Raw genomic sequence first — 14,170 nt, forward strand, 5'->3', positions numbered from 1 at the left:
AATTTAATAATTCCAAGATGGCATTCTGATTTAAGGCAGAGGCAACTCTGAAACAAAGGGAAGCTAAAACACAAGCAACAAGTTATCCATGGTAAAGATGTCCAGAAAAATAAAACCTGGGTAGATAAGTCTAGAGATATCAGCAGATGTTTGATGTCCTCTTGAGCCATTCTTCTAAGTGTGTATGAGAATCTGTTGTAATAGAAGGTGTTATCTCACCGTACACTTCTATGTTTTTCCTGTATAACCATCTCTGCAAGCCCACCTCCCATTTTTGTTAGGAACACTCAGTCAAATTTGGTTTGTTTTATTGTTTCTTGGTTTTTTTTTAATCCCTCCCTACAATGAACCTGACAACTCTACAGAGAAACATGCAAAAGTACTTCTGAATGTATTTCTGGATCTGATCCATTTATATTCCATTTCCAAATGCCACGGGAAAACGGAAGTTTCCAGAACATGGAGTTTCACTCACCATGACATTAATCAGCCAAGCAAAGCATTTTTTGCAATCTGAGCCACAGTGCTCTCCAGAAAGTCATCACATCAAAGAGCATGTGGGTGGCAGCACGTTCTGGGGTACTATTGTTCTGAAAGAGGTAGACTGCTGCTTTCTGAACCAGACAGCATCAGCTTTTTTGGTGTTTTAAAAGGTCACTGTGCTCTTTCAAGTGCAGGAAGGGTCAGCTTTACAGGCTGAAAGTCAAAGCTATCAGGTCTAGCCCACCTCTCAGGGATGGGAGTAGCTCCTGGCTGAGATGCCCAATGTGTTTAAACCCATTTGAATATGGGAAAATAAAGGTGTTCTAAGGATTAGCAGAGAATCAGCAGCTGCTTCTCATGTCAAGACTGAACCCATCAGCTGCCTCCCTTCCACTTGCACATCTCTCCTAGGCACTAAGAAACAGCACATACCACACTCTGGTCTAATCTCCAAAGTTCACCACACACTATCCTTTGCTTCCCTCTAAGTTTTAAAGAGATACTGGAGGAAGCAGGGCAGCAGGAAATGGTCTGGCAATACCTCATGAGCAAGGTATTCCTGAGAACAACAGCTACCACCTTTTCCATGGTTTGCTCCTCCCAGCTCTTCCTCAAGCTGTGGGGAAGGGTTATGCTGCATTAACACCAGATTACTTCAAAGCAAGGGACACAAACTATCTCTCTCCTGCCTTAGCATGGATGGATGGATGGATATGTATATCACATGTATAGTCACCCATCAATACAACTTCTGCCATCTTAATCCCATATCACCACCTAGCTCAACCCAGAAAAATCCCATTAACAGACTGGAGGAGAAAAGTAAAAGTCTTCAACTGTTCTTCTTCAGATGTTTTGTTTAAGCTGCTAAAATCAAATTAACATACTTGAAAAGACTGTGGCTCAGCACACAGAAGGTGCTATCCAAACCAGAGTGCTTAGTCAAAATGGCACATTCCTGTTCTTAAATGGAGTTCAAAAGAGCTCCATCCAAATGGATGAAAATCCTAGAAGCTGCAACCCCCCTGCTATTCAAAGAAAATCCTAAATTTTATCAGTTAGTTTGGCTCATTTCTTTGAATGACTCAATGGGCAGTGTAAAAAATTGACTGGAGGTGGGGAGAGAAAGGGGCACAGAGGAAGGAGAGCTGCAGGTTCCTGTCTGATCCACCACTAGATAGGTGGCACAAAACATAGAACCTACCTTGTCTCTATCATCACTTCCTTACTCCCTCAAATGACCACAGCTTCATTCAACATTTGTGAGGAACAGCAACAGTCTCTGTACAATTTCAGTTCTCTCTGCTATGCATTGATTCACAAGCCACAGGAAGTACTCATGTGCAGAGCTTGAAGAAGGCAATGAAGCTCAAGCTTTCTGTACAGAGACATACTGTCCTACATGCAGCTCTGCAGACAAAGACTATGAGCACAATTCCAGTGAGAATTAAGGTGAGTTAGTGTGGAAATGAGCAGCAAGTAAAGAAATCATTTAATCTCTGCAAAAACAGAGATTACAACTCCCATTAATTCCCACTTGACTGTGCCTCTGCAGTACTACTGCTGCTCTGAAGGGGAGAAAGCAGCAGAGAAGATATGCTGTTAAGAGTGGACATTTGAACTTGGTGGCAGAACACTGATAACTGCTGGGGAAGCTGGGATGGACTCTAACTCCTGCCTGTCCTCCTACCTGCTCACTCACAACACAAGCAAAGAAGTGCAAGGCCCTCCAGCTGTACCACAATGCACACCCTAACACAAATCACAGTTAGTCAATAGCCCCAGAACTTCTAAACTGAGTCACAGCAAATACTAGTTTTTGCAATCTAGTAGCCTGCCTTTTGAAATTCAGTAAATAAATAAATAATATGGATAATTTTACTCTGTGACCCCGAGAGAAATCATGGCATATCCCTTCTCAGAAGACAAATGACCCCTTAACATTCTGACACAACTTTTGGACAGCAGCATAGTTTTACTTTATGTCCTATCTTACTGGATGACAACACTCTTTGAATAACTCAGTTAAGTGTCACTGAAGGCCTAGAAGGGCACCTGCCTTTTAGTGCTCTCTGTTTCCTCCAGAAGTTAATAGTTCTATGTCCATAGGATCATGTTACCATTCAGGAGAGATTACTAGGTTGGCCTTACTGGCTCTTATGTCTATCAGGACAGAGACTAAATGCAGGAACATTTATGCAAGGAGACATTACAATTGTCAGATTGAACCATGGCCAGGAGCTGCAGATTCCAGAGTCATATGCTCTGAAAATATCTACCATCATAACATGGAGCAGAGGAATTTGGCAGTTGCCTCCTTCCTACGTGATGTCCCTGGAGCATTACTAGGCCAGTGCTTACTCATGCCATGGAAAACTGCAAGTCTGTGAACTACACCCACAGCTAATGCAATTTGCTGCAGTCAATGGACCATGCTTGTCCAGTGCTTGTGATAGCACCCTGTAATCAGTGAGCACCCTGTGCATACCACAGACCTCTCAAACCTCACTGTAGCCATGGGAACCATGCTTTGCAACAGTTCTCACTCTTTTTGTTGGTAGAAGTACACCTTCCCACGTCACTATGCCAGAGACCACATGGCAATAGGAGGCTTTAAAATAGGCTGCCTCTGCAGATCTCAGCATTCTCAGGGAAACACACTGGGATTTTGTATACCAATGAACAGACCCCAACCATTTCAGCAAAGCAGTAGCTGATTTTCAGGTATCCTGCACACACTATGCTTTACTAGTCTCATAAAACCATAATATTTTTATTTCTTTATACAAAGAATCCACAAAAGGGGACAACTGAAAGACATCACCACAGACATCTACTAAAAATAAAATAATAAATGCTCTGTGTGGCTGATCATGATCCCCGATTTTGAATCTGCAGCACAATGCAGCACACAACAGTTGCTAAACAAAGCCACATTCTTGTCAAGGGTAGTGCTATCATCACTATTTCAGCTGAGAGATATGAGCCAGAACAACCTCATGAACATTCACTTGATGAACAGAGCTCAGAAACCTTTGCTTTGGACCAAATTATACAGGCTTGGCAAAATTCCTTGCAACAAGCAAGTGAAATTCCTCCAAGGCAATCACAGATAACCCAAGCTTTTGAAAGGCTGTATACTCAAGAGACATTCAGACTATCTCTACACCCTTCCTCAAATTAAAAATCTCAGTTGTCAGAAAATGCTGCATTCCTGAGGAGGGTCAGACCCCCACAGAAAAAGGCTTGTTTTCAATGTGAAATGAATGCAACTGCTTTTTAAAACATTCTCCCAGTCACAGTCTCATGCCATGAAGAACCCTTGCCCTTACCGGTAAGGCCTTATGGCAAGACACCATAACTCAACAAAGCACATTTTGAAATCATCAACCAACAAAATTTCATGAGAAGAAGATAGTCTCCTATGGTACTTACTTCATTTAAAATGTTTTATGAAGATTTTTGACTGCTTAGGTATTTTTGAACTTGAAATTTCACCTCTAAAAACTTATGCAATGTCAGCTCTAAGAAGGAGTTACAGATTTGCTTTGGTTTTTCACGTTCCCATTTCTTGGTGCTATTCTGTACCAAGAGCACATATTTTGCTACTCAAACATTACTTGCTGGCAATTTCTAACATTTGGCCTAATATTCCCAAAAGAATATTTTTCTAAATATTTTGGCTGGCTATATTACTAACACACCAAATAAGCATTAAAACATACTTTCCTCTGCAACAGCTCATAGAGAAGCTGGAAAAGGAAGATGTGGGAGGAAAGAAAAAAAACCAAAAAAAACCCAACAAAACAACTGAAGGCTCCTGAACCCAAGATCAAAGAAGCTGATACACTTTCAAACAGCAAGCATTTGACACTCAGTAATAACCCCATTACAGCACCAGTCACATCACAGCAGTAAACAGAAGCGCTCAAAATTGTTGTTACCAAACATGTGAATGCTACAGGCATGGTAAGGAGTTCAGCACTTGAGATGAGTGCAGACTACAGAAGCAGAATTCAAAGCAGCATGCTCGTGCCAGAGGTAAAATATTTAACCAGTACTATTCAGAGCAGTGAAGGTGATTAATCAAAAACAAAAGACAATGACAACAATATCGTGTTCAAGACAGAAATTTCAAGCTGGCATTTTGTCCTCTTGGTGGCTAAAAGTTCTAAGGTAGATTGAAGCCAGTGCTTGTTGAGTTACCATCCTTTTCACAGCCAGAAGAGCTACAAGATAGTAAGGTGGTCCATGCCAAATTGAATATCTACATAGTTTTGGTTTTCTTGATTTTACCTGGGTAACTACTGAATGAGACACGGCCAGTGCTGGTGTATGGATCAAGTATATTGAAGTTCCAATGCTTATATATTCTCAGTGTGGCTGCATAAGTAAACCAGCTGGAATGGGCAAAATATATATTCTCATATCCAGGTAGAACCTGGAAGACAGAAGCAGAAAGATTAATAATTTCAAACCCCATTATATTCTGCATGTTTCCTACTTGATAGAAACTGGGAGAACTCCTTGTTTTACGTAGTTTGATTAATTGCATTATTGAAGAAAGAGCAGATTCTTGTGCTTTTAGCTGTGTACTAAATGAATTTCTGAAACTTCTAGAAACAATTCTTGCCCATGTGTTGTTTTCAAAATAAACATCGTGGGGTTATTTGGGATACATGCATCACATGGTGTAGGTTTTCCCCCAGTTTCATTTGGAATATTTCTATTCATACATTCATATCAGATCTTTTTAAACTATCCAACATCAATTTTAAACATGTTGTTTCTGTGAGAATTCCTCTGGTTCATTCTGAAGTGAAGCACAGAAGCGAATGCAAGTAAATTTAATTTGAAAAGGTAAATATATATATTGATGGTACATCTCTTCAAAATATTTCCCTGGTTCTATGATTGTAAATTTAATTTGAAAAGGTAAATATATATATATTGATGGTACATCTCTTCAAAATATTTCCCTGGTTCTATGATTTGTTGTTAGCTCAGAAACCTCTTACTGTAGGCAAATGCTTCAGTTAATGTTTCTCAGTTTAAGGTAAATATTGTTGCTCTGCAATACATTAAGTCTCTGGATGCTGATACAATCTCCTTAATAATTTTAACTGAAAAATGTAATTGCCAACATGATCCATCAGTCACTTATCTTAAAACTGTGGGCTTTTTTTTTCTGTCATCACTCCTACTGGAAAGCCATTCAAAGGTATCACTATTAACAGAAAACACCAGCCACTTGCATCCATTTGCTTTTATGTTAGCACTGCCCTTTAGTTTAAATAATCCTTTTCCTTTTTTCCCTGCCTATTTGCCCAATGTATTTGTAGTCACTCACAACACCCCTTTTCAGACTTCACTTCTCTAGGTGAATTAGTTATTCTCATCCAATCTCCTCTCCCTGGTAGTTCTCATTCCCTAGAAGTTCTAGCAGCTTTTCAACATCCATCTCTGTGGTTTTGGTTTGGCTTGGTCTTTTCCCTCCCCTTGAACACAAGTGAGAAAAACTGGACTCAAAATTCTATAGAGGCACAAATGACAACGGCATATATGCATCTTGATCACTGACAGAAGTCTCTTTATGCACACGCAACACGAACAGGGAAGACTCCAGAAATGCAGACTCCAGACACTGCAAATCAACACAGTCACTGGAGATTGAGTTCTGGTGCTCACCTTGATAAGTGCAGAGCAGTGTCCCATGTCCCACTGGTATTTCCCATGGCCTCCTGAATCCACAATGCATTGGCGACCTCGTGCAGAATAATCAAATAATGCAGGAATAAGGTCCAACAGGTCTCCAACTGCATTCAGAAACTGGATATCAAAGTTGCTCAGTGGCTGAATAAAGGAGAAGTTGACAAAAAAAAAAACTTTGAGACAGAAAAACATCAAGAGAGCCTCAGTGGTTAGAATTTTTCTTTTGCTCCAGAAGGAAGCTCTTGTATGGTCTGTGAAATGCCTGCTGACAAGGCCCAGATGCTCACACTCAGTATGGCACCAGACACTGAGGAAACTTTCAGGATCTGGCCCTTGTAGTGGTATTACCAATGCTACAATTTCTGAGGCAGAAAGGAAGATGTAACTGTAACTCAAGAAACTTTAGTATGTGTTTGCAAGCAGCATGCCAATCAGTCTGTTGTTAGGGATTTACTGAGATACAATTTAATTTTTTTGTTTATCTAGATGTCTTTGGAGCGCCTTCCACTAATGCTCTTGGGAGCTCTCAGATTTTTACAAACACTGCAATTTAAGACATCCTCAGAACTGAGGAGGAAGAAACAAATGAGGGAAAAATGTTAATAAATACTAATCAAATAGCTGTATAAGGAAAGTCAGTCAAAAGGCACTCTGCTATATGCTTTAGAAAACTCCTTATGGTTGGAGGCAGCCAGGGTTAACTACACACAGCTGGTTGTGCAACATGCTCTTTAGAACCTCCTCTTAACTTTGCCTCTTCAAAAATAAGAGCTTAATAGTGGTTTAACCTCAACCTTCAAATACCATGTTCTAAATCTTTCCTGTTCTTGCTTTCACCGTGCCTTTCATTAAGGCAAGGCTTAAGAAAAAAGTCAGAACACACATCACTGTGGTGCTGTGAACAGTAATTTTATAATGCCACATAATCATTTAGCAAAGAAACACATTAATTGCAATATAAATCACTGTAACTAAACCATATAGCTGACCTCTCAACAAACCCCAGTAAAGGGGGACAAGGAAAAATGAAACAGCGTCAAATCCCCTTACTTTTTATTCAGAACAAAAGTAATTCTGAATATTTTCATATTGAATATAATACATTAAATATAAAAATATTGAATTCTGAATTCTGTGTTATCCATCTGCTGCTTTGGGTGAAAGAATAACCACCAGGAAAACCAGAAATCATGTAAACTCCAGTCCATGTATCCCATAGGAAGGAATTAGACCTTCCCACAATGTTTACGGACAAGAGAAATAAGCCATTCTGACAATTAACACCATTCATGGCAGAGGGCCCCAACAGCAGCTATAGTTTGAGGGAGAAATCCAAAACAAGCTTTCATGTGTTAAATCGCTTTAGTTCATCATGTTTTTGTTGTAAGGATCCAAACAGGGAGCAACATCAAGACACGTGGTGTCTTTGGATAGTTTTAAGCAACTTAGAGGTATGAATCAGTTACAAACCAGTCACAACTTCTATTTCATTGGAATCCATGTAGAGAGACTTGGCCCTGTTTAAGCACCATTTTCCCCTATCCACCTGCACTAAAAACCCACCACACAAGAAAAGGCCATTTTCCAATGTCTGATTCACACAGTCATCACTATACAGTACCACCTGGAAGGGAGCAAACTGGCTTGCATGAGATTGCTCCAGCAATCAAGATATTTTAATTGTACTTGACATCCATGTGCTACCACTCCATATTCTCCTTCGTAAAACCTGCTTTCACTGCAATATCTACAGGTAGCTACATTGATACTGCTACAGCAATGGTCAGAATTGCCTGCGTATTTTTAAAAATAAGTTTCACATTTCTGTGCTTTCTTACCATCACTCCAAATCAAAACTTCTGTAACTATTCAAACTAGAACAAAAGTGCCAAGCAATGAAGCTTTCAGAACAATAGTCACAGAAAGACGCCCAGAGAGCAGGAGGAAAGACCCACTCAAAGCACAAGTTATGCAAATGCCTAAGGCACTGGGTGAGATTAGGCTGCCAGCTGCCAAAGCCAACCAAAATATCAGAGATGCAAAAGATGAACTAAGTTGTTAAGCACCCCCTAGAGTTCTGATTTCATCCCCTTTTTGAGGGCCAAGCAAATTCTTTTCCAGTTTATTTCCAAAAGTTCATTACTCTCCAGGTTTATTACCTGGTTTTGTGTTTAAGATTGTCTGATGTGACATCACATAAGCACTGTGCTCCTCTGGAGTCTCAGTAAAACAATGCATTCAAACAGAAGACACAGAAAGCTGCACTGCAGGCCCAATCTGGGAATTTCAGGAGTGGTCTGAAGCATCTGCCACAACACAGCTGAGAACCCCAGTTTTGGAAAAACTACAGCCGATTTCCAGGATATATGGAGAAATCTTCTCTATGAGGAGTTCATCATTGTCCACTAGCAAGAATTAGACCCAAAACACTGCATCATAACAATGCATGATATAGGGCATATTACAATTTTTTGTAATCACCTTTTCCCATCTCTCACAGCAATGTCAGAAAAATTCCTTATATACGTCATTTAGATTGGAAGAAAAATGAATGAACTAAACTGACAAGCAGAGAGGTGGTAAAGCCACATCAAAAGTCCTTTTGCTAGAATGTGTGCCTCCTTTAGGGCGCTGTCCTGAACAGCAAAACAAAAAATCAGTTTGGGTTTCAGTTATGTTGAAGGAACAGAAAAATAAACTTACAAAGGGCAGCAGAAAGGAGAGAACCTGCCCTAAAGGCTTGCCTACATGAAACATTAAAATAGGCAAGTTATTCTATAACAATTATTTTCCAGTAACTTCTCCAAGCCTGAGCACTCTGAGCACAAAAAAAAGGAAGTACAAATAGAGAACTATCCTGGAGTCATTCTAGTATTTAAAACTCTGACACCTCCTTATTCAAGAGTAATATCCCTACGTAGACAAGCCCAAGATTAATCACAGTGTTGGAGGAGCATTAGGCAAATGAAAAGGCTTTATGTTCTTTGAGTGCCCCTCCCTCAGAAATTGTCTTACAAAAGGGTTGGGTTTGTTTACTGGATATAAAATGTTGCTAAACCAGATGGAATGATGTCATATTTTAACAGAAAAATGTATTCAAATTTTGACATCACTCTTAATGATACCTGTAAATATCAAATTCGAAATACAGAAGTTTACAATGTACATTGCCTTCATGCAGATTTTAATGGAAGAATCTACCTAAAATAGTCCTCAGGGCGACAGACTCCATGCAATAAAAACCCAAAGTTTAGAACAATACAATACAAAGCATGTCCTTCCAAAAGAATAAAAAATACATATACTAGTGCTACTATCAAGCCATTCAAAGCCCAAATTTCCTTTCTGCAGTAAGGCTCAGTTACTTGTGGTAGACACAATGGTTCTACAATATTCAAGTAAAGCAATCTGAATTTTAGGGGTGAGCAGAAAAACAGAACATTTCAGAGTTACGTGTGTGCACATAACCCAGGCTCTCACTTAAGAAGTATCTGGCTCTGGTTTAAAACTACCATGCATAGAACTGGAAAACAGAATTAAAAATTAAAAGCAGATTAGCTATGAAACAGCTTGTTTTCATTCTCCTGAAAAGGAAATAGTTCTATACAACTTTGCCAGCTTCTCAGTGTTACAATTCACAGACTTAACACAGTAAACACAGTTGCTTTTCTTCATCCCCTTTATCTCTTTTAGCATATCCATGTCAACCAAACACCTTCTCAGGGTTCAGGAGAGCATCTTGTCTATGCATGATCATTCATGCTGCAAGGAAACATAAGAACCTTGAGACTCATCTCCTCTTTCCCTTCTCTTTCTTATGTCTGTGGTATTTTGGGAGTTAAGGGGAAAACCTTCCTAGCCTTTCTTCTACAGCATTTACTCTTATTTTAAGCTTACGACAGTGGGAACAATTCTCCTCTACATATACAGAATAATATGTTGAATTTAGAAGTACACATAGCTTTCCCAACAGCAAGTAGAACATCAGAACATCAGGCAACAAAATACAGACTGTCACATGTTGAGTTTTGACTTGGTTTTGTTTGGGGTTTATGGGATTTCTTTTGTTTTGTTTGAGTGTGGGTAAAAAAAAAAAAGGAAAATAAAAATGTCCCAACTCATACAAGAGGTATTTTTCATATTTCTGATGTTCATTACCACCACAAATCCAAACTATTGAACTACTAGAGATCAAAAGATGGACTTGTTCCTGATGATGATAATCCAAAGACAATAAAAACATGGAAAGGATTCTTTTATTAATGAAACAAAATAGTTTCTACTAAAGGAAAGAGGTAAGAAGAGACTTTCAAGGCACTGAGGAAAACATGAGAAATGAGATTTGCTTTTAAAAGCATACAGAATTTGTTACAGACACTTTCAGTATGAAATTTCTTTGATTGTTTTATTATGAGAATTGATTAACAGAAAAGTATTTGTTACTGGAGTTGTTTTCAAAAAAAAAAAAATCAAAACAATTGGGTTAATAGAACCAAAGTACAATACTTAAAAATAAGAACAAAAGTCATCTACTAGGTTAATTTATTTGCATTTTGGATGGTAGATTTCTTTAATCACAAGGAATAAGGAAGATACTGGTGGTGGTTTTGCTCGTTTGGTTGGTTTGTGAGTTTAGTTGGGGCTTTTAAGTGCCAACAGTGTACAGAAGCTGAGTTGATTCTCAGATAAATGGATGTGCCAAAGCTACAATACTAGCCAGAAGCTTTGCAGCTGCACCTGTTTTTATTGCCCATGTAAGCTCACAGCAACAGCTTTCAAGCTCTGTTTCCTGAAGGACATCCTAACAGCAATAAATATGCACACTCAGTGGTAGCCTAATCTCTCAAAAGTACTTGAAAAGTGTCATGGTATCTAACAAAATGAACTCCCTGTACTTTTACAGAACATTTTACAGAATGTCAGGTATCATTCTGATGCCAAGAAAAACTAAGGACCTAGCTGCAAGAGCAGCTGTCCAAAATGTACTCAAAGATAAGGACTGATGTTAACTTAGTGGCTGTGGCAAAGAGAGGAAACAGCAGCACCATTTCCAGCAAGAAATACATACACAGTGAACATTTTTGCTTTGAATAAAGGTATATGCATCTCAACATAGGTGATAATGTCCAAAGCTAAAGTTGTGCCTGGCATGGAAAAGAGTCAAAATAAATCCCACCAATTGCTATAAGTACATCTGGGAAAAGAAAAAAAATATTTCATGCACATAATTCAAGAATGGAGGACACATATTTTAGCCTGAACCACACATCTGAACTTTCACCAAATGCACCATTCTTATATAGACATGCTAGTGAGATCTCTAAAGAGAGGATAAAAATTATTCAAACACTTCAGAGGTCAGTGCTTTTTAGTATCAAATGCATAGTTAAATAAGCAAGCATCATGGAACACACTTTGCAGGCAGGACATGCCTATTATAAAGAAGTAACTCAGACACAAACCAGCACTTTTCCCTTTCCCCACATGAATCTAAAAGATTCTGAAGCAGCAAAAAAGCCAAAAACCTGATGAGCTTGACAGGGTTCTTCAGATACAGAAGTTACAAAAGGATGTTAATGTGTTCTTTTCCTAGAAAGTCAAGGTTTCTAGTGTTTTCCCCTACAAACTCAGGTCCCTCAGGATGGATTATCATTACAAACGCTCTTTTTTTCCCCCCAGTTTTACCTGGCTCCCCATTCACGAAAGCCCCAGAGTGACTTCTCTGCAAGAAAGATGTACTAAAATGCAACTGTTTACAATTCAGATCTCCAAACTTCTCAAAATTCTTGGTATGATTGACCTAGACAAGAAGGTCAACGACAATTACTTAAGTCCTTCTCCTCACACTGAAAAACCTATTAGATACTAGACTTTAGGACAGCATTGTAACTGCCATATCTCTACCAGAGTTAAAGGAGTTCTGCTATTACATACAAGCTGATCATTTGGAATACAATTCGAATTGAAATTGAAGAAAAACAAATGATGAAAAAACACAAAATAAAAAGGCAACTAAACCATCCCCCAACAAAACCCCAAAATCTATCCCATCTGACCTGCCACAACATAGACCACATCTTTTGTAACCATATATTTTTGAGACTTAAAAGACAGAAAAGGAGAAGTAATTTAATAAAGTAAAACATACTCTAGGATAGAAAGGCTTTTAGGATTTGAAATCCAATGCTTGGAAAAAAGAATGAAAGCTTTAATTCATCCTGTTGCAGGTACTCTTTATACCTAAAGGGTCATTTGCTTAATAACAATTGTAAAGTGACAGCAACAAGCACTTTAAAGTGTCTGTCCTTCCAACATTCACATGGATACAAAAGCCACCCCCAACTTAATCACCATGTGAGTGCCCAGGGTCCCAAGCTCCTTGTGAAGAATCTGTGGTTACATGGGGCAAGTGTTCAGTCATATTATCTACACTGAACAGCCACTAAAGATTTTGCAGAATGGCATGGAGAATGCATACTTGCCACTAAGCATCCTATTTCTGTTTTTTATTTTTAAAAAGTGTATCCCCTTCTCCCGTGTTTGTTCACTGATGTCCCAGCCCCAGCTACTAAAAAAGAGGTGCAGTAGTCTTACTGTTAGTTCATGTAGTTTAGCCCACTCGAGGGCTCCCATGTACAGACCATCCAACTGTGCAATAATATAGCCAGCATGCCTCCAAAATGGGTCATCCTTATTATTTCTGATTTGTTGTCTTGTCCACTGATCTTGCTTCCTGCAGAGGAACAAACAAGTTGGGGTTTTCTTGGGGTTTTTTAAGAGTATAATTGATAATGCAGGGAAGGGACAAATACATTATGACCCAGATGGTCCAGTCTTACTAAAGATTTGAGGCAAATCACGCTTTGGAAATCCTGCAGATATAAGCATTATGTCCTCCGAGTGTAAATGTTCAGACTTAAGCAAAATGCCCTACAATCATGTGCCTCTACCAGATTTAAATCTCAAACAAGGGACTGGACTTCATGTTTGGGGAGGATTTTGCTGTAGCAGATTTAGTCAGTAAAGGGAAACAAGTATTTGATAGGTCGGATGAAACATTCCCTTTTAAACGTCTATTTAAGAATAAAAATAGACTGACATTTGAAGAGCCTCCTTCTCTCCCCCGGGTTCAAGTGGAATGAAGGCTTTTTGCTGGTGGTGCTCAACCATTACTTGAGAACCACATCTTTGGTCCTTTGAGTAACAGGTGGGAGGCCAAACAACTGTACCCTGTGCCAGATCCAGTCAAGAGCCAAACTGCCCAGGTTTAGGGCATGAGGCAACACAAGTTGAACAGACCCTAGGGAAAGAGCCACCAACATTTTAAGGATCTCTCAGAATTCTCTCTTTTGCTGTGCACAAAGAGCCACAAAAGAACCACAGGAAATGGGAATCAGATGCTGGCATCTTCCATCCTCCTGTATATATCCATCCAGCACTATGTAAAGTAGCAAAATAGAGAGGACAAACCTGTAAAGGAAGCAAACTCTTCCAGCAGCATATGGGTGAGAAACAACAAAATGCAAGAAGTATGTCCAAGAAAATAGGGATATGGTCAGAGCATTTGGGGCTAAGGATTTCCAAGACAACACAGCAATCCATATTGCAAAACTGCTATAAATTAAAGCAGTGATGCAGGAGTTGAGGACAGAGGCAATAAAAAAGCGACACAAGGCCACCTAGTATTGCCCCCCTTCATCCAACAATGCATCTTGGGGAATACATCTGCTATGCTGTGTCATTCTAGGAAAAAACACATACACATTGATACAGCAGCTATCCCATTTTTCTCATAAGGATGAGCACAGCAATGCTGAAAAATTATAGCAAGGGAGCACTATGATTCTTTGTTCTATGTTTTGGATAAAACCAATTAACTTTATATATGCACCCCAATAACAGTCAGATATTCAACCCCTTATGGAAAGGGCAAGACAAGGCAAAGATGGAAAAAAATAGTCTCCAAAAGTGACCA

General features: G+C 39.2%; 1 protein-coding gene across 1 annotated transcript in view; it reads right to left on the reverse strand.

The window, feature by feature from the left end:
* The window catches only part of PLBD1 (phospholipase B domain containing 1), a 39,227-nt gene that overhangs the window by 10,454 nt on the left and 14,603 nt on the right, over positions 1-14,170 (reverse strand). Inside the window, exons 4-6 of the mRNA XM_084205642.1 lie at positions 12,790-12,928; positions 6,172-6,336; positions 4,780-4,924 (exon numbers count right to left, since the gene is read on the reverse strand). Coding sequence (XP_084061768.1) covers positions 4,780-4,924; positions 6,172-6,336; positions 12,790-12,928 — 449 coding nt within the window. The remainder of the gene's footprint in view (positions 1-4,779; positions 4,925-6,171; positions 6,337-12,789; positions 12,929-14,170) is intronic.

Source organism: Fringilla coelebs (genome assembly GCF_963513975.1).
Source record: "Fringilla coelebs genome assembly, chromosome: 5".
Classification (NCBI taxonomy): Eukaryota; Metazoa; Chordata; class Aves; order Passeriformes; family Fringillidae; genus Fringilla; species Fringilla coelebs.